The sequence below is a fragment of the Alexandromys fortis genome, unplaced genomic scaffold (genome assembly GCF_014885135.2).
Source record: "Alexandromys fortis isolate MF-2015 unplaced genomic scaffold, M_Fortis_MF-2015_v1.1 scaffold_50, whole genome shotgun sequence".
Classification (NCBI taxonomy): Eukaryota; Metazoa; Chordata; class Mammalia; order Rodentia; family Cricetidae; genus Alexandromys; species Alexandromys fortis.
The window spans coordinates 10,456,904-10,477,630 of NW_026067932.1; the positions used below are offsets into that span (position 1 = coordinate 10,456,904).

Sequence of the window (20,727 nt, forward strand, 5' to 3'; positions counted from 1 at the left end):
CCTGCCTCTGCCTCCCGAGTGCTGGGATTAAAGGCGTGCGCCACCACCGCCCGGCTTTCTCAATTATATTTTTAAAAGGGAATTTATTAGTCATACGCATATCTTCAATCCCAAACAAGTCATTTCCTCCTTTATGCTACCAGAGAAATACATACTTGTATTATAACTTGATAAGTTATGCTTTCTAGTCAGAACTTTCATGCCTTTAGGTGATGAGCTTTTGAAATTACCTTTATACTCTACATTTCAAGGTGTATATAAAAGAATTATTTTGTAGTAGATTTTTTTTTCAGAGACAGTCTCATGTAATCCTGACTGATCTAGAATTTACCATGTAATCCAGGCTGGCCTCAGACTTGGAGATTCCTGTGTGTCTGTCTCTCAGGAACTGGGGTTAAAAGTGTGCACCATCACGTTTTGCCTATAGTACACTTGTAAGTGACTCTCTCTTGTCACATGACCCTCCAAGATGTGCCCAGGTCTGAGTGTCGTTCTCCACCCCACTTTTCCTCTTAGTCTAGGATGCAGCATTGCTTGTCCCCCAGCAGCCTTTGGTGTCCTCAGATGTTCTCACAGACGTCACTGGGCTCCATTCCCCTGCCCCATCTGCCTTCACCTCCCCTGACCTACTGTGTCAGCATCTCTCTTCAAGCACCTTGAACACTGGTGGCTCCTGGTCCTCCCTGTTCCTCCCTCAGACCTGCAGTAAGGGGTCTCTCTGTTGTGAGTCTCTGAGGACCCCTATCTCTTTCCACCTTCTTCACTGCAAGTGCTCACTGCCATACTATACAAATCTGTGTTTCACTGACGTATCCTGTACTGCATACCTTCCTGCAGTAGGATGTTATAAAATGGGGTTGCCCCATCACCAAGGTATTGTATTGCTCAGATTCACTTTATTTTAAAATATGACCGTCCTGTTGTTTTCCTCGTGGTCTAGACATGTTTGTGAATGTAGATGTCCACAAAATTAAAAAAAAAAAAAAAGAACTTAAACTGGGGGTGTAACCCGGTTGGCAGAATGCTTGCCCAGTATATTCAAAGCCCTCCATAAAAGTCCCAGCACCAAAGAAAAGACAGACATAGTAGCGTAAGCCCTAACGGGACACATGCCTTTAATCCCAACACTCGGGAGGTAGAGTCTGGCGGATCTCTAGGATAGCCAGAGCTACAAAGTGAGGGAGACCCCGTCTGGAAAAAATGAAAATGAAAACCTGGTTTAGTCTTGTATACCTGTAATCCCGTCACTCAAGAGGTAGAGGTCACAGGGTAATGAATTCAAGGCCATTCTCAGCTAGTCGTGATCCATGGGAAGAAGGAGCCTGCGTTCTCCCTCCCCACAGTACCTGGTGCTGGCTGTTTGCCTCAGGGCGTGTACAGGGCAGCAGGGGATGTTTACACGTTCTCGTGAGCTATCCTGTGACCAGTGTGTCAGCGTGGGCACACTACTGCCTCCGTACATAGTTTCTTTAACTTCTTCCCTGCTGGAATTTAGTGGTTATGTTTGTAAATAATAAGTAAATGTATGTTACGTGTAGTAAAATGGCTGAATCGCTGTTCAGGATAAATTTACAGTGGTTATGATTTTAAAGGAAATAAGTTTTCTTTTTCATAAAGCTAAAACTCAGAGCATTTAGATGTTCAATATTTATGAAAGACTATAAAATTTTATATATGTCACTTTGTGATAAAAGAAAAACTTTGTGTTTCCTTTTCTTTTTAAGTTAACTTATTCTTTATACCTTACAAATACATTTTACAAATAAATTTTATTTACAGAATTTCATCCTGGCTACTATTTAGGCAAAACACTGTACTTAAAGCAAATTCTGGGTTTGTTTGCTTGTTTTGTTCCAGTACAGAAACTGAACCTAGGACTTCATACGTGTTAGCCATGTTCTCTGTCACTGGGCCACAACCCTAACCAGACTCTTGTTTATTCTAGTGTAGAAAGTTCAGTTGTCAGCTGTGCTTCCTAAAACAAAAGCCCCTAGGCCCTTTCCCACCTTGCTGACAAGGGTTCAGTCCTCAGGAAAATGCTGCTCTTGCAGTAGAGAGGCATAGAAGGTGCTCCCCCTCCAGCGTGGGGACACAGCCTAGTGTGCGCTAGAGAAAGAGGTGAGGAGGTAGGAGTGCTTTGACCAGGTCCATTACAGGTAGCTCTCCGCAGTGGGTGGGGACCTGGCTTCTTAGAAATCTCCTTTCCTTCTATGGCATTGGTGAGGAACACAGGATCACTGTATAGCATGTTTCTGGAATGATACTTATTACTTTGAGTAAAAACCCTTACATACTCTGGCTGCTCTTTCCCATGAAAACATCTGAGCTACTTTATTATTTTGTCCCAACCTGAATTTTCTGCAGAAATGTATTATGAAGTAACCAACATTCTAACCCCTATCAAACAGGTATCTGTAACAAATTTATCCTATAAGAACAGTGCAGAGCCGGGAGATGGTGGCGCACGCCTTTAATCCAGCACTCGGGAGGCAGAGGCAGGCGGATCTCTGTGAGTTCGAGACCAGCCTGGTCTACAGAGCTAGTTCCAGGACAGGTTCCAAAGCCACAGAGAAACCCTGTCTCGAAAAACCAAAAAAAAAAAAAAAAAAAAAAAAAAAGTGCAAGCCACCAATACATGTGGATTTCTAGTAGCCATATGAAAAGGAAAAGAATAGTGATTAATTATTACTTATTATTAATTTGGGAGGGGATACTAAGGATTGAATCCAGGGCTTCACAGATACTAAATAGGTTCTTTACCACCTAGCTATATCTCCAGCCCGTTTTTTTATCCCACTGTGTCCAAAATATTGTTGTCATGTAATGAATATTTTTAATGAGATATTTAATATTTTCCCATTGTAAATCTTTAAAATCTTTTATATACTTACAACTAAATTTCATTAGAAATGCTAAATCAGATAGAACTTTTCAGTTGAATAGACAGATTCACAAATGTAAATTGTTTGAAATATGACTGTTTAAAAAAGAAACTGAGCTATTTAAATTTAAACTTCAGTTTCAGATTTTAAATCCATTAGAATAGGGAAAAACCTAAAATTTAGTTCTTCAGTAGCCAGCACTGTCTGCAGAGCTTCGAGGGGACTCACTTCAAAGATCTGCCCCTCTCCCCACAGCGATGCAGGCTCGCGTGCTAGTCACTGCACCATGCTCCCATGTTTGGTGCGGAGACTCCTGTCTGTAGTGTGCCGTCGGTGTGCACACTTACACAGTTTCTCTTCTCTTTTATTTCCATCACTGATGGGAATTTTTTTTTTTATCACAGCAGTTCAAATTCTTAGGTCTTGTCATATTTTTATTTTAGCAGTTTCACCAGCATCCAAATTTATTATCTCGTAAGTCCCTTGGGGAGCTCGGAAATGGTGATTTTTATATCCTTCATCAGACTGTTCTTAGTACTTGGTGCCTAAACTGCCTCAATCTTCATTAACTCGCCAGAGACACCACCCACTTGGAGATTGAACCCTTCACTCTTCTCGGCGTTTGTGCTGGCCTCATCCCTTACCCTCATCATAACCAGTCTCCCAGGAACACCTACCAGTGAGCTATGGGCAAGCAAGCCATGGGTAAGATCGCCTTGTTGACTAGAGAAAGACCTTCACTTTCTTCTCAATGGTGTGTGTTGGGCAAATCAGATGTTGGTGATACTGGGGGTTGCCAAGCTCAAAGGGCCTGTGGAACTCTGTGATGTTGTAGAATATTATTTTAAGGGATGTTACTTTGATTATGCTCTGAACCTTTGTCAAATGATGCAAAGATGTGTTCGATTAACTAAAATTCACCTGTGGTCTGGAGCTGCTGAGTCAGCAATGAGCTGATGGAAAGAAGGGAGGAGCCAGGTGGAGAAGGGGTTATAACGAGGGGCGAGAAGAAGCACGAGGACCTCTGGGGGGACCTGGGAAGCAGGATTCTACCTCAGCCTTTGAGTCTTAGGTTCTTTAGCAGGACAGAGATTTAGGTAAGTTCTCTTAGTAGTTTTGAAAGAGTTGGTGCCTGAGAGAACAGAATGTCTTCAGACTGCGGCTCTTGCCGCCTCGCTGCTGCTGGTAGCCGCGGAGATGCAGCTGCTGACTAGGACAGCCGTAGTTTAAAAGGCAGACGACTACAAGAGAGGACAGCACTGTGAGGCTTGCAGGAGCTTAAACAGACATGGAGATAGATCTCAGCTAGTTTCCTTAGCCAACAAAGAAGCACATCAAAAATTTCCCATAATCATAAGAGGAAATGTAAGCATCAAAGCCATGAAATGTGTGAGTAACCAGGAAAGCTGTGTGGAAGAGCAGAGCCCTGAAGTACAGGAGTGGAGAGGGTGAGAAGTGAGGAGGCTTCCCGATAGTCACGGCCTGTCCTGTTCTGGTAGCTGCTACTGTGTCTCCTAAGCTTACATGACAGTTTCCAAGTCTCCCCGTCTTTCTCCATTTATCTACCCATCCAAAGCATTTACTGAGCGAGACTAGCGATCAGACATGGGGAGAAGGAGCCTGAACACAGACACCAGACAGAGCTCTCTGCATAGGGGGTTTCAGTGCAGTTGGGGGGACCAGCAGATTAGACCATGATGCAGGATCTGGGGGCGAAGACGGGGACGAGCCCATGTGAAGCTGGAACTGCACACTGCACTGGCTCTCAGAAGGGAAGCGCCTCTCAGAGAGAAAATCTGAGCAAGCATTTCACGGGGCCTTGCTGCTGCTGCTTGGTGTACCTTTATGGTAGGAAGATAGCTGTGGTGGAGAATATGCTGCGTGGAAGGTGATTATGGTGCACAGCAGTCTGAGGAGTCCACCCCGTAGACAGACCTGACTTGCAGACTTGTTGGCAATGTCTCCAAGTTTCCATTCCCTTAGACATGCCATTTCTAATCACAAGGGAGCCTTGTGGACGGTCGAGGGAGGTTTGCATGACCATACTCAGCCTCTGCCCCCTCAGCTGCGCTGGCCAGTAAGTACTCTGTGTCCTCAGTGCAGACAGGAAGTGTAGGCGTGCCTTCCTGAGCTCTGTGTGCCCTTTGCCTGGCTGTGGAGAGAGGAAAAGCATGGTGGCCGCGCACCATTTACCTGAAGGGCTTAAGGCCTGGGCCGTGGGGACTAATTCCAAGTGGGAAAATCCCAACAGTGGCTCATCACTTTCACTTCCCAGTCATCCATGTCCGTCTGCTCCGGGTACTGTGACCTGTGTGCCATGAAGGGACTGTCACCGTGTCATGGCGCGAGTGCCTGCTGAAACAATCCACCTTTGTAGAGAACCTCCAGCAGCATCACCCCAGACCGATCACTGCCTCGCTAGTGCCACTCCTTCTCCTTGAAGTTCTCCAGCTCGTGAAACTGTTATAAAAAGAAAGAGTAGACTTAGAGGAAAGAAAAGTTATTTTTATCACAACTCTCCCCACCAAAAACAGAACAAACAAACAAAAAAGAGTCTTTATTCTGCGGCCCCACAGGTCTGAGCGTTGGGTTAGTTACCACACACAGTTGAGCAGGATCAGTATGCACAGAAAGCCAATCCAGCGTCTGCGGAGTTCCTTTGTTGTCTTCTGTGTGAAGGTTTTGTTGTGACTGTCATTTGCAATTCATTGTCTGTGTTTTCTGAGGTTGGTGTATTCAGCTGCTCTGACCCTGGGTCCTGCACATTTAGCTCCTTGGATACAATCCTCTGACGTTACTGCTGACGCTTGCAAGACAAAAGCCACTGAATATCTTAAGTCATTAAAAAAAAAGCCTTTATTAATGTCTGCTATTATAAAACACACCTGACTGGGAAGGAAGTGTGGAGAAGTGCATTTAAAGTTGGCGCGTGGCTTGGCTGTATTTCCCTTTGGGTACTGAAATGGCTGCAAGAGTAATGAGCAAGGTCTGTGTGACAGACAGGAGGGAGGAGGTCAGTGAGAGAAGACACACCCGAGGCCCAGGTCTGAGGCAAGCCCGGCCCTTTAGCGGGATTGCCTAGGGTAGTTGAGCTTCCCTGTCCTGGCAGTTAGGAACTAAGCCACTTTAAAGAGAACACATTGCTGAAGACTGCTTTCACCTCAGCCTGTGTGGGTTTTCCAAAGTAGTGTTTCACTTGTTACTTGTCTGTTCGTCCTGTCCAGAACTGGCTCACTAAATATTCCAGCCAACCTGGAAGATTTGTGTCTCTAACCCATTGCCCTATTGATACCACCCTCAGAGAATGGAGCCCCGTAACTCCTCTCCACAAAGAAGCACAGTAGGACCAGACCTGCTCAGACACATCAGAGAGCCAGTCCCACATATGGCTCTTAGATCGCAGCCTCTTTTAGCTAGGAGAGCTCAGGTGCACACCAGGCATCTCTGCTGCTGAGACCTTCTCACTTCTGTGGGTGTGGCTCAGGACCAAAACCTCTGGCTGTGTGCGGGAGCCACGGCTGTGCGCTTGCAAGGCTGAGTTCAGAGTCTCAGTCGCAGATCCTGCGTGTTTTACTAGTCGGCAGACAGTCCTTAGGGTCACTCAGTCTCTATCAGCAGGTTAATGAATATGCATCAGGGCCCTCCTCCAGCCCCTCCCCCTTCCTCCAGCTCCCAATTGCTGGGACTAAAAAAAAAAGAAAAAGCCAAAGCAAAAAACCTGAGGAGCAGGGACAGCTTCTCTTTTTGTCTTCAGCAGAGTCTGTTTCTAAACAGACCGCTTCTTCCTGTTTAAACTGGAGCAGGATGTCCTGGAACTAAGATATTTAGAGCACGTGATGGCCAAGAACCCTCGTAAAATGTTGTTGCGTTCTTCTGTCCCGTTATTTGTTCTATGTGTTTATTTGTTTAGGAGTTTTAAAAACCGGAGGAAGACCTTAGCCATGAGGATTTTTTTGATTCTATTGACTCAGGTCTTTTAATCACTGTAGCTGTTCTAACTGTGGCCTGTGTGACAGTCTCTGAATGAAATGTTCCCAGTCTTCTCAAGTCTCTTGGGTGTCAGACACCCTTGTGCCTGCGGTTCATGCTGGACTCACTGGAGGGGCTGGGTCCCTGTGGTCCCTTGGTTCCACTTCTGTGGTTTCTGTGGCCTCCCTCACAGTGATACAAAGTTGCTGCTTCCATCTAAATTCAGCCTGTGGTTAAGACCCGAAAAGCTTCAGCTGGCTGCTATCATCATGACCACACAGAGGAGGGAGTGTTGCTGGGAGTTGAACCCAGGGCTTCCTTCATGCAAGCGCTCTGCTGCCGACCTGTCCCCAGACTTTCTTCCATGTGTCTGTTTTCTAGGCGTGATAACAGTCTGGGAGGCATGCACTTTTTTCTGACAAGAAAGCTGAATTCCAGAGTGATTGAATAGCTTATGTCACAGTATATATCTCTTATGGAATCTCTCTGGTAAACACTTAATACATGTTTCTGAAATAATAAATACATGCATGAATGGGTGAATAAATGAACGAATCTCTAGCATAGAGCTGGATTAGGTGGCACAGGTCTTTAGTTTCAGCACTCAGGAAGCAGAGTCAGATAGATCACTGTGAGCTCCAGGCTAGCAGGGTTAGATAGTGAGATTTTTGTCTCAAAACAAATACACAAAGTGGAGAATGGTTGAGAAAAAAAAAATCCAGCATTAACCTCTGTATACATACATACCTAACTACACACATGCACACACAATCGGCCGGGGCGGGGGGGGGGGGAGGACAGTTTTAGGCCAGAGAAAAGTAAATGGGAAAAATCATACAACCTGATTCTGATTTATTATGAAGCTATAACAATAAAGACAATATGATATTGCTTCAAGAGTAGATGTATGATTGAATGGAATAGAATTAATAAGTTAGAGAAGGAGGTGCAAGCATTTATAGGCAGTTGATTTTCTCTCTCTCTCTCTCTCTCTCTCTCTCTCTCTCTCTCTCTCTCTCTCTCTCTCAGACATGGTCTCACTAGGTAGCCCTGACTGATCTACTCACTATGTAAACAAGGCTGGCCTCAAACTCCTGGAGTTCCACCTTCCTTTGCCAGCCAAGTGCCAGGATTAAAGGTGTGTGCCAACACACCCAGCTCTGATCTGAACTTGTTTATAATCATTATCCCCCATCTTGATAAACTAAGTTATCTTTATAACTAATGTTTGGGTTTTGTGAAGTTTTTTTTAAAAATTATGTGTACGGTGCAAGAGTCAGGAGAGTATGTGCCTGAGAGCAGGAGCCTGCAGACATCAGTTCCCTTGGGGGGGCTGCTGGTGGTTTTGCACGTCCTGGTGTGGGCACGCAGTTCACTGGGGAAAGGAAAATTCTCAACTAAGTGTATTTTATTTTGTATATCTGTATATAAGAAAGTGAATATCAGTTCCTATCTGATATCATAGAAAAATTCATACAAAATGAATCATATCCCCTAAACATAAGAACTAAAACTAAAACTTGAAGAAGGAAAGAAATATCTTTGAGAGCATATGATTTGAGTTCAGCTTTCAAGCATAGGATAGATACAAAGGGTATAAACTGTTATAAGAAAAATTTATGAATTAAATTTCTCAGAATTAGATTTTTGCTCTTGAATGATAGTTGGAGTCGTGAAAATGCAGGCCACAGACTAGAAGGACGCATTCTCCCTATGCATAGGTGCCTAGTTTATTTATTTAGTTTATTACTCTGGTAATAAGACAACCCAGTTAAAAGATGAGGCACTCATAGAATATACAGAATGGCCATTGTGCCGGTCAGGCTGCTCAGCGGTACAGTTGTCTCATGAATGCCCAGTAAACCACCTGAGGATCCTATACATAGAATATTGTTCCTGAAACAATAGAGGCAAAGGCTGCTTCCACCCAAAAGGCTGTCTGGGTGCAGATCAGTGGGAAGGCTCAGACATTGCCGGTAGAGACAGCAGAACGTATAGGCACTCCTCCTGAATCTTCGGTGGTGTCTACAAGTTAACCATCACCTTTTATTTTACCTGATAATGGTTAATATGGAGGGCAAAGAATAGAAGAAATATTAAACGCATACGACGTCGTTTTTCCATAAACACTTTGTTACTTGTTTATAGACTCACTCATCTCACCTTAAATAACCTTCTCCCTGCTATAACGTACATTTGTATACTTTGCAATGCCTGCTGAAATCAAGAAAATGTGGCGGAGTAGAAAAATCATGTTTGGTAGTAAGCAAAGGGAATCACTAGAGACAATGGCTTCAGTGAAGTGGGGCCATGGAAGCAAACCCCAGTTTGTAGGTGCCCTTCTGTGTTAGCTGTGTGCGTGCACTGCCGCTGGACCATAGCCCCAGGCCTCAGTGCTCTTTAAGGAGACTGGAGCAGCAGAGGACACCTTAGCCTGAGCCTGTGAGAGTCTGTGGTCTAGAAATTGAGTTTGTATGTGTTGTTTTGATGTGCACATCCATGATGCTTCCAAAAACACTGTGTGTGAGTCGTAACCCCAGATGTGCTAAATGATCTTGCTGTTCCTCCATTTAGCGGCCAGTAGGAGTGCTTGAGAATTATGTCTGGGCTTGAAGCACCGTCTGTATGTAGCAGGATCAGACTCCGAGGCCATTGTTGATGTTCCCCTGCAGTATGATAATGCTTGTCTCGGTTTCAGAGGCCGTGTCTTGGCAGCCTGGTGGGACACTGCCTGGATCCTGAGCTCAAGCTGAGTCAGCGCCACAGCTGGAACCGCAGTCACAGCATAGATATAAATGGTTTCCTAGAAAGAACCAAGCGAGCACTGTCGGGTCCTGTCCAGCATCTCTGTTGTCCCTAGAATAGCACAAATGACAGTTCCTAGTGCAGACAGTCTGACAATTGCTTTTCTGCTGACTTTCGACGAGTTTTGTAAAGATTTAAGCACAAATGTATACACACTGTTAAAAAGCACGAATTCTTCACTTTAATTCACTTGACATTTCCTGAGCAACTGTAATGAGCCCCTCACTCTGCGGTGCCTCCTGTGCAGCTCTGGTCATTGCCCGTGGTAGTGACTGTCAAAGGGTGACAGATCTTTTGTATTCTCCCTGGTTTAGGGGTAGTAATGGGGTGGAATGCAGGTGATCTGATAGCACAAAGATGCAGAAGTTAAAGAAAAGCAATTACAGAGTTTGGCTCAAGGTAAAAGCACCCCTTGGCTTAGCTCTGTACAGCAGCACTTAGGGCTGATGGGTCTGTGTCGGTGTCACCATGAAGGCACGTGCAAGAACCAAGCCAGCTTCTCCTAGTGCTGACACCTCGCCTCCTCAGTCATTCGTAAGTGGAGAGTGCTCAGTAGTGATCTTACCGTGGGGCGGGCCTCGTTTAGAGGACTCTGCTTTACAGCCAGCCCTGTGCCCATGAGCCCAAAACATTGAAGACTCCTTCAGGGAGGAGGGCTAAAGTTCCGATTTCTCTTGTAGCTGACAATGATCCAGTAACACATATTTGTTAGGACTGTAGGGTGACCGGGCTCCTCATCCTGACTTTCCCCCCAAGTGTTCCTAGTGTTTGGTACAGGCAGATGTTTTGTTGTTGTTGTTGTTGTTGCTTCATAAATAACAAATTAACAGATGCATACTAGTCTGTTTTCAGTTGAATTCTTCTTCACCCCATTCCTTCTCTCTTCTCCTTTTTCATTTCAAATTTTTGTTGCCGTTAGTTGTGTGTTTCCTTGTGCTGTGTGAGCTGCATGTGAGGACCCAATGTTGTCCTCATCATAACAGGCTTGTTGACTGGACTTGTGAAATTAATCAGTCACAACTAAAATTGTGAAAATAGGATCAGTTGTGTGTATTAAGTCCAAAAAGTTGAAATTGTTTAGATTGTTATTGCTCTGATTAATTTTTCTGGGATTTTAATTATTAAGGAGAAAAGTTGCTTTAGAACTCAATGGCTACCACATGGGTATTAGTCTTTGAAATGTTTAGCCTGAGATTTTCTTCATTAAATTAGTTAAGCAAATTTAATGTATTTAAATTCAATGCTACCTGATTATGCTACAGGATATAATGATTGGTTTTGTTTTCTCCAATATAATAAAGGTACCATCGGCTACAACCAGCGGAACAGAATTGATACACTTATGTATCTACTGGCATATCCACAAAAACCCATGGTTAAAACAAAAACCATTGAGTTGATAGATTTTGAGAAATTGCCAGCGGGACAGAATGCAACCGTTGCCGTGATGAGTTACAGCGGCTACGACATTGAAGATGCTCTCGTGCTGAACAAGGCCTCTCTCGACAGGGGTGAGTGATTTCCCTGAGTTTCAACACCAGAGGAGCTCTCTCCAGAGTTAGAGATAGTCAGTGATGGGTGTAGTGTGTGATGGTTGTAGTGAGCGATGGTTGTAGTCAGTGGTGAGTGTAGTGAGAGATGATTGTAGTGAGGGATGATTGTAGTGTGTAATGGTTGTAGTCAGTGATGGTTGTAGTGAGCGATGATGGTTGGAGAGAGTGATGGTTGTAGTCAGTGATGAGTGTAGTGAGGGATGATTGTATTGTGTGATGGTTGTAGTGAGCAATAGTTGGAGTGAGTGATGGTTGTAGTGAGCGATGGTTGTGGTCAGTGATGATTGTAGTCAGTGATGGTTGTACTGAGTGATGATTGTTAGTGTTAGAATGCAGTGCAGGTTTCAAATGATTAGAGTTCTTTACACAAATTAGAGCTGTTGTACATTTTTATTTAAATTGAGAATTGCATATCAGTACTGTATATCATTCCCACCTTTCTTCCTCCCTCCTTCGCCACTCTCTGCAACTTAATAACTTTTTTATTGTTACACACACACACACACACACACACACACACACAATGTCTAAGTCCGTCTAACATTGCTGTGTGTACATGTGCTTAGAGCTGACCATTTGGGATTGACTGAGCTGTCAGGGACCTCCTCCCTAGAGAAGACTGATTTTTCCCTCTCAGCAGCCATTGATTGCAGCTCTCAAGCTCGGGGTAGAAACTCGTACATTTACCTCGGCTTTTCAGCTAGTGTCTTTGTGCAGCTCTTGTTTAGGTAGCCATTTTGTTGAGGTCTCATGGGTACAGGTCACTGCCATGTCTAGAATCGTACGACCTCTTATACTTTTGTGTTGGTTTTGTTTGCTTGCTTTGTTTTTAATGACTAACATTGAAAAAAGTATTAAATGTTCAACTTCAGGATCTTTATTACTTTATTAGTAGCTTGAAAGTTTCTCAAAGAAAAAAATAAATGAGATTATTTTTTTCTGCCAGGAATTAAACAGTTTATGAACTAAAGTTTGTTTTGTTTGTTTCTAATAAATCTGTTAATACACGCAACAATAAACCTGTGTTGAGAGGGCAGACAGAAAATGCCAAATGTCAGGAGCTAGGGATGTATATTATCACCCTTATCGTGTAGTCTGCTTTTTTCTTCTCCACTCCTTTTAACGTTTTACTTCCACAGGTCACTACTGCGTGCCCTAGCGAGCACCACCTGGTCTGCAGGCTGACTTCTCTATTCAGCCTCTAGTTCCTTCCCTCCCTGGCATACCCACAATGCCTCCCCTTCCCTCTCCCTCGTTGCTAGGCAGCCATCATAGTACTCCTAGATATGTGTCACTGGCATTAATGTTAGCTGCACTGAATTTATGCCCCTTTTTCCTCCAGTGACAACAGCCATGCTTTAGAACTGGATACTTTTCTTTCTGATTAACTGGTAACATCGATGTGGAAATCCGAAGACTTTGTGATGTCCATCAGAAACTCCGAGCCACGATTTAATGATCAGCATTTACCCTTTGTTAGCTTTTAAGCTCCCGCCTGTAAATAAAATGTTCACTTATGCTTAGGAGAAACCAATGATGACGTTGTACAGTTTGGACTCGCATGCACTGCAGCACGGGGCCATCTGTGGATGTCGTCTCCGTTTCGGATCATGCAGTGTTTGCAGAGCAGCTGGCTCCCTGTGCCGAGTGTGCTGTGGCTGCCCAGGTCGCTGGGAGAGACTCACAAATGACTGTGTGCACTTTCCATTCTTCTCAGCCCACAGTCACCCCGCATTTATAGGAGAGGAGGCAGGGACCGATGTGCTCCCCTTCTGTGCAAACATTATTCTGCTTGCTTGCTTAGATCTAACCATAAATGCCAGGATCAAAGAAAAGATCTTTCAGGGGTCTCAGCAGAATTACCCAGAGTTTGTGCTGAGCATCCTGACCTGAGAGTCGGTGGACTTGGGCAGTTTTCAGATGTGCTACCAACTTCCTGGGTGACTGTGGTTGTTTAATTTTCTGGCCTTCACTCAGACTGTCTGTAAAAAAAGAATGGCAAAACTGATTTCCAAGGCCCCTTGACTCTGGTATTTCATGGCCTGTGTCACCTTCCTCCGGCGTGATCTAGTGCATCGCCCACTGGAGAGCGGGAGTGGAAATCAGTGTTTGCATACATAGCTGGCAGAGGACTGTGAGCCAATTTTTGTGTTGTCTGGGTTTGTGCCAGATCCTGGTTTACCAACAGTAGTTGAAGGTTTGATTTTTCATTTTGTTTTGGAAACGTGAGGTGTCTTATTGAATACAGTAAACCCATGTCTTACCACAGTCTCATATTCTATGGATTCTGACCTACTGGGGGTTTCATTTCAGGTTTTGGGCGTTGCCTGGTATATAAAAATGCTAAGTGCACATTGAAACGATACACCAATCAGACTTTTGATAAAGTGATGGGTCCCATGTTGGATGCGGCGACCAGAAAACCCATCTGGCGACATGAAATTTTAGATGCAGATGGCATTTGTTCTCCAGGTAAAAACCCTTAAAAATAATGAATTTCAGTGTGTACTTTTTGAAATTGTGAGTTATTTAACAGTGTTTCTGTAATGTTGATAATCCGGACAGAAAGAACCAATGTGTAATACCCCCATCTAGATTCAGCGAGTGCAGTTATTTTCAATGACTTTCCTTCCTAGCTGTTTTCCTGTGCATTGCGTATTTCTTTCCATAGTAAAAATGTATTTTAGGCATAATCTTAAATTATGGAAAAGCCAAACTTGAAACACTATTTTGAATAAGGAAGGTCTTGTCTCTGTGTCTATGCTGGTATTTCTTAATTTATACATTCTGCTTATGGTTTGACTTTGAACAGAAATGACTTCATTATAATAACAAATGCGTAAGGAACTCGTTTGTACAGCACACAGCCCCTGCCTTAGGTTCTACAGGCTAGTGTAGAAGACTGATATTTATCATCAGATCACAGGCAACATGTTAGGTTACATCTAGTGTAAGCAGTCATAGAGATAGCTGTGAGACCATTTGCCCTAGTGTTGGGATCTGCAGATCCTCTAAGGAAATGAGCTGAGGACTGCAGATGGGTAAGCGGTGTGTTTGATAGCTGTGGTTATCCGAGAGGAAGAGAGCGAGTGGGGCTGTGGGGAGCACGGGGACGGTCACCGTCCACACCACCTAGTCATAGATGAGCCCTGGGTGGACAGTCCTGTGGGGGGCTAGGATTCCCACCCCCACCCCAGGCCACACATAGGTGAGTCCCCTTCAGCCTGTCTGCTTTTCCGTCCTTGGAAATTTCTGTGATGTGTGAACACTGACCACCATGGCTTTGAAAATAAGCGTGAAGATGGTTATTTAAGTAGCTGATCCTTAGAATGGAGACAGCAAAACCAGAGATGTCTTTTTCCCTTTCTAAGGTAAGCTGGTGGTAAATTGGTTCTGATTGAAACGTCTACAGATAAGAAGTGCTCCTAATCTATTCTGATACCAGAAGACATTGCTGCTGACTGCGGCTCTGTGTTGGTGCAGCCTCTTGCGCTTGTTGACGGGGGCGGGGGGGGGGGGTTCACCTACAGACTCAGCGTCTCATTTATCACCTTGTGATTTCTGTCTGATTTCTTTCTCTTACAAACTTCTCTCTGAACACTGTAGAACTTTATTTCCCACTGGGGTGGCCTGTGTCTTTCTTCCATGTCTGGATCTCAGAAGCCAAGTCTCATAGTTTTGTGCCCAGCGGTCTTGCATTCTATGTACATGTTAGTGACCTGTTTGACGCTCTTTTCTTTTCCTTAGGTGAGAAAGTGGAAAACAAGCAAGTGCTTGTGAACAAGTCCATGCCCACAGTGACTCAGATCCCTTTAGAGGGAAGCAATGTGCCGCAGCAGCCACAGTACAAAGATGTGCCCATCACGTGCGTACCGCTCATGCCTTGATAGAACGAGAGAATGGGGAAATGACGTGTTCTGTGTGATTATGTGTCATGTGTAAGTCTTTCCTCTGCTGGCGCCCCAATTACTCTGCTCGTCCTGTCCTGTTGGCCACCTGTTTTTAAAACCAGTTTCTTTCCCACATTTGAGAATGTGCTCAAGTGTTTTCATCTTAGAAGAAAGATGGCCTTTTCTGGATCTGGGTGCATTTGCAGCTTGTTCCCCTTCCATTTCTCTTTCTTTTCTGGGTCACCCCTGTTCCTTCTCCACTGACTCCCAAATTCCAGTCTCTCTGCTCTGCTGAAACAGTCCTAGAGCAGGTGGCCAAAGGCAGCCTATGTTCTTTACAGCCACGGATGTTTCTTGAGCATGGTTAGCCCCGCTCCAGGAGGAATTCTAGTTACAGCAGAGCAGTGAGCCAGCCAGGGCCATCCATGCCCTGCAGTGCCCACAGCCTAGGACAGGAGGAAGGTAAACAACTGAGGAATTCAGAGTTGGGCAGATTTGCCGAGGTCAGTGGTGTCTTCTGTTGTAGTCCTGTGGCTTAGCCTTCGTCTCCCATCTACCCGGTCACCTAATGTGTGACTTGCATTGATCTTTGAAAACATGTATGCATTGAAAGCTTTTCCCTTTGGCTTTGTTTACCACTGCCTTCACCTCACCCTCTTGCTGGTCTAGTTTCTCCCTCACAGCTGCTTCTCCTGTGTGGCCCGGTGGCGACCTCATCCTGACTGACTAGCCATTCATCCCTTCTCTGGATCTGTTTTCCAGCTGGAGAAACCCAGCCTCACTCCCTGGCTCTTCACTGATGTCTCCCAGAGGACATCTGCCTGTTGCCACTTCCAGGTCATGCCTGAGCTGAAGCTAGGCCAAACGGTCTCCCTCCCTAGCCCAAAACTGGCTTCTCCGAATCTCTCTAGGAGATGATAGGCATCTAGCCAGTCCCTGGCAGCACAAGCCCCTGCTTTCCCTTCTCCTGGCACAGGCGCCATTTCAGTAACTCCTGTTGTAGGTTCTGTCACACGTGCTCACTCACAGACACGCACTCAGACACACTCGCTTCCACATACATATGTACACTCTCACACTCACGTACACAGTATACTTGGACTCACACACATGCACATGCGCGCACACACACCTGCCTTCACATACATGTGTACACTCACGTACACTGTATACTCAGACTCACGCACATGCACACCCACTCACACACACACCCGCTTTCACATACATGTGTACACTCTCACACTCACATACACAGTATACTCAGACTCACGACACACATACACACACGCTCATACACACTCACGCCCACAGCACTGACGGTCTTCCTTTACCTACTGCAGTCTAGTAACCAAGCTGGCAGCTGTCTACCCCTTTGTGCCATGTGCTAACTTCTGGAGTGCCCAGGTGATTCTTTTCTGACCCATCCGACTGTGTGACTCTCTTGAGAAAATAGAGTAAAATTCTAAAAGACAGTCACCTATGGGGAAGGTTCCCTAGCATGCCCCCCTCTTGGCTTTGCCTTATGTACACACCAGCCTGCATTTCTAGGAAATTGTCTCTTCTAACTTTGGACCGCTCACATTGGCTTAGACTGCTCCCTTTTCCTGAGTAGGTCTCGACGCTAGAGTCACCTCTGTCTACCACCATCGCCATCCTAGGCCCCAGCAGTCGATCCCATACTACAGACTGACCATTCTCCCTCTTTCTGCTGGACACAAGCTGCCTTTGTACACAAACTCTACCCTTTAATGGCAGTATCTACATACCCCAGGGATCTGGATGTTGGTAGACTCCTCATAATGTCTGTTGTACAAAAAAATGCACGAGGCAAGCTCGTGTGCGACAGTAATAATGTGGATGGTCAGTAGGCTGAGGGACCGTTGGCAACGCGTTCAGGCTCTTGGCTGACTTGGACATTCTCCCCTCAAAGCTCAGCTGTTGCATAAACAAACCTCAGAGCGTGTTACTGCTGCCCCCAATAAAGGAATAGCTGAAGACTCTTATGTCTGCCTCATCATAAACAGACACTGAAAAAAGGAAAATTATAAATTCTTTTTTTTTAAGCTACTTCACTTTATTATAGCAGCCCACACATACAGTGACACATCTTCCCATGTAAGCACATAGGGTCCACCCCCACTCTTTAGAGCTGCATACTTCTCCATGGTGAGTTTGTATGCCATAATTTGATTAATCCTTTTAATGACAAAAACTATACTAAAATTTTGTTATTGTGAGATCCATTATCATGTCAGTTACTGTTTTTGTTGCTTTGATAAAATACGAGAGCAACTCAAGGAAAGGGGCTTATTTTTCTCACAGTTTAATCCATCGTAGTGGGGAGGTCAAAGTGGTGGGCGCTTGAAAATCATAAAATTCTAATGTTGAAAATAAGGATAATTTTTCAGAGCAGGAAAGGAGAATATCAGAATATTTTGTGGCAGGAGTGAAGAGAGTATGTCTTATGGATGACATGTTTTGTCCTATGGGCGGCATGTTGTCGTATGGGTGACATGTCATATGGGCGGCATGTTGTTGTATGGGTGACATGTCTTATAAATGACATGTTGTCTTATAGATGACATGTCTTATGGATGACATGTTTTGTCATATGGGCGGCATGTTGTCGTATGGGTGACATGTCATATGGGCGGCATGTTGTCTTATAGATGACATGTTGTTGTATGGGTGGCATGTTGACAAAGGGCATCAGCAGCTATTTTAGTGTCTCTGTCGTCACATCAGGTACAAAGGTGCGACAGACTCCTACATTGAGAAAGTGATGATCTCTTCCAACGCAGAGGATGCCTTCCTCATCAAGATGCTCCTAAGGCAGACACGGCGTCCAGAGATCGGGGACAAGTTCAGCAGTCGTCATGGACAGAAAGGTAACCATAACGCCAAATCTTCAGTGTTCTCAGATTCGCCTGCTAACATTTTAGTGGTGTTTAGAGGTCTGTATGACAGAAGTGTTTATCTGATCGTTTACTTCATTTTCATTTCCTTCTGTGCCCAGAGTTGTAAACCCAGATGCTCTACCCACTGAAGTACACACGACAGCGGAGTGACTCTTCCCCGGAAGGCTCACGCTTAGCCCGTTCTGTCCTCTGTTGTGTGTGTGTATGTGTGTGTGTGTGGTCATTGCAGCTCGAGAGGAGCCTCAGAATGGACTGACCCCTTAGTTTTTGATTACTCTCATCTTAGGTATTCCTTACAAGAATCCACACCGTAAGACAGTTTCCCGTTCCGTATAAGCCTACACACGTCATATACTGTCATGGCTAGTTTAATGTCACCTTGACACACGCTAGCATCATCTGCGAGGAGGGAGCCTCGACTGAGACAATTGCTCCATAAGGTCCGGCTGTAGGCATTTTCTGATTTAGTGATCAATGGGGGTGGAGCCACCCCCAGGCAGGTGGTCCTGGGTTCTCTAAGAAAGCAGGCTGAGCAAACCATGATGAGCAAGCCAGTCAGCAGCACCACCATGGCCTCTGCTTCAGCTCCTGCCTCCAGGTTCCTGCCCTGACTTCCTTCAGTGGTGAACTGTGCTGCGGAAGTGTGAGCCAAATAAACCCTTTCCTCCCCAGCCTGCTTTTCAGTCATGGTGTTTCATCACCGCAATAGCAACCCAAAGTAAGACACACCCAAGTTAACTTCACAGTGTACAAAGAATTAGAGACTGATGAGCAAGTCAGTGCTTACCCACTAGGTGCTGATCCCGCTAAACCTAGTAAAGGCGGCAGAAATGTGTTTTTGCGGTCATAAAGCCCAGTGAAGCCTTTCTTGGAGCAGACGCTAAGTACTTGATAAAAGCATCTGAATAAATAGGTGAGAGTTGAAGCTGCCTCCAATTCTTGATGGGTGGTTTGTCCTTCGCTTTACTTGAGAACACCCCGTGAATGTGCACACACGCGTGGACAGAGCACTGCTGTCCTTGAGAACACCCCGTGAGTGTGCACACACGCGTGGACAGAGCACTGCTGTCCTTGAGAACACCCCGTGAGTGTGCACACACGCGTGGACAGAGCACTGCTGTCCTTGAGAACACCCCGTGAGTGTGCACACACGCGTGGACAGAGCACTGCTGTCCTTGAGAACACCCCGTGAGTGTGCACACACGCGTGGACAGAGCACTGCTGTAAGTCAGTGAAATGTCAGGAAGCTTGTGCGTAGCGTGTCCCCAGACTGTTATATGACAGGGATTAGAACAGCTGACAGCAATGCCTCTGCCTCAGTTATGTATCTGCAGTGGCTTTAGAGCTGTTTGCTCTCAGGGCCTCTGACATACATGCTTCTCTGTGAAACTGAGGGATGTCCTCCCAGGGTGCCTGACCTTTTACTTCAGTTAGGACTTTGTCTTCTTACTTTTCTTTTTCCAGATGGCTTTTAATCCAAGGTAAAAACCTCCTGATTAGCCCTCATTCCCTGGATAGCCCTGTCTTGCGGTTTATCAGATTTATTGAAAAGCTAGGCAGAGGAAACTGCCAAACAGGAAAATAGGTAGGATGAGCTTTAGCCGAATAATGAGAGAACAAGACACTTGGGCAAATGGAAATTTACTTGTAAGCCTGACTTTTATCAAGGAATACATCCACAGTATTTATTAATCTGCGTGTATGAGAGAGAGGTCATGCATAGGTGGAGGTTAGGGGACGGCTTTCAGGGGTCCTCTCCTTCCGTCATGTGGGTTCTGGGGCTCCAGCTCAGGTCATCAGAGGGGACACCCAGCACCTTGCCCCGCTGAGTCACCTCACTGGCCCACACGTGTGGTTTCAAAGGTTAGTTTGTTGTGTTTTTTAAGTGGAGGTTTGGGCTGGTGATATGTCTGTGGTGGGTGACTTTCCCTCTTGAGGCCTTGGTCTTCCAGCTCTGCAGAGAGAGAAGTGGGGCCCTGTACCCTAAGAAATGCTCAGCCGCCCTTCTCTTCCATCCCATTTATACCTTCATGGTTCTAAGTGTTCTCAGACACATTCCTTCATCTTAGCTGACACTATTGACTACTAGGTGGTTAGGTGGGTCCAGTAACTTAGCACCAAACTTGGTAACTAAACATCTTGCCCCAGCTTGCTGACTATCAGAACTTTGAGTCATTTAATTTCATAAACAGTATCCAATACAAAATAAGTAACCATTTGAGTATCACTTCTCTGTAGCATAATGTTTTTTCCCTTGGAGTAATAATTTTCTCTCATTTCTTTATAGTCCTGGGAATCACGAGTCTATGTAGGGACACACACAGTCTCCCTTCTTCCTGCTCCACACCATGGTATTCGTTCCCTGAGGTATTAAGAACTTAGTTTCTGGGCCAGGGAGAGTCCTCCGTTTGTAAAGCACCTGCCACAGACGCCCTGGCCCTGAATTCAGACTCAGGACTCGTGTACAAACACCTGTGATGTCAGCCCTGAGGAAGAGGACAACAGGGTCTCTTGTATGGGGCAACCCTTTGGCTTTTGAGGGTGCCTGCCATCCAGCTCCCAAATAAATCACACACACGGAGGCTTACTCTTAGTTATGAATGCCCGGCCTTAGCTTGGCTTGTTTCTGCCCAGCTTTTCTTAACCTAAATTAACCCGACTACCTTTTGCCTCTGGGCTTTTATCGTTCTCTTTCTGTGTACGTTCCTTT

General features: G+C 45.2%; 1 protein-coding gene across 1 annotated transcript in view; it reads left to right on the forward strand.

Moving 5' to 3' along the window:
* Nucleotides 1-20,727, forward strand: part of Polr3b (RNA polymerase III subunit B) — a 98,678-nt gene that overhangs the window by 54,896 nt on the left and 23,055 nt on the right. The window contains 5 exon segments of the mRNA XM_050145535.1: nt 3,460-3,587; nt 10,958-11,167; nt 13,523-13,681; nt 14,957-15,074; nt 17,845-17,987. Of these exon segments, the coding sequence (XP_050001492.1) occupies nt 3,460-3,587; nt 10,958-11,167; nt 13,523-13,681; nt 14,957-15,074; nt 17,845-17,987 (758 nt within the window).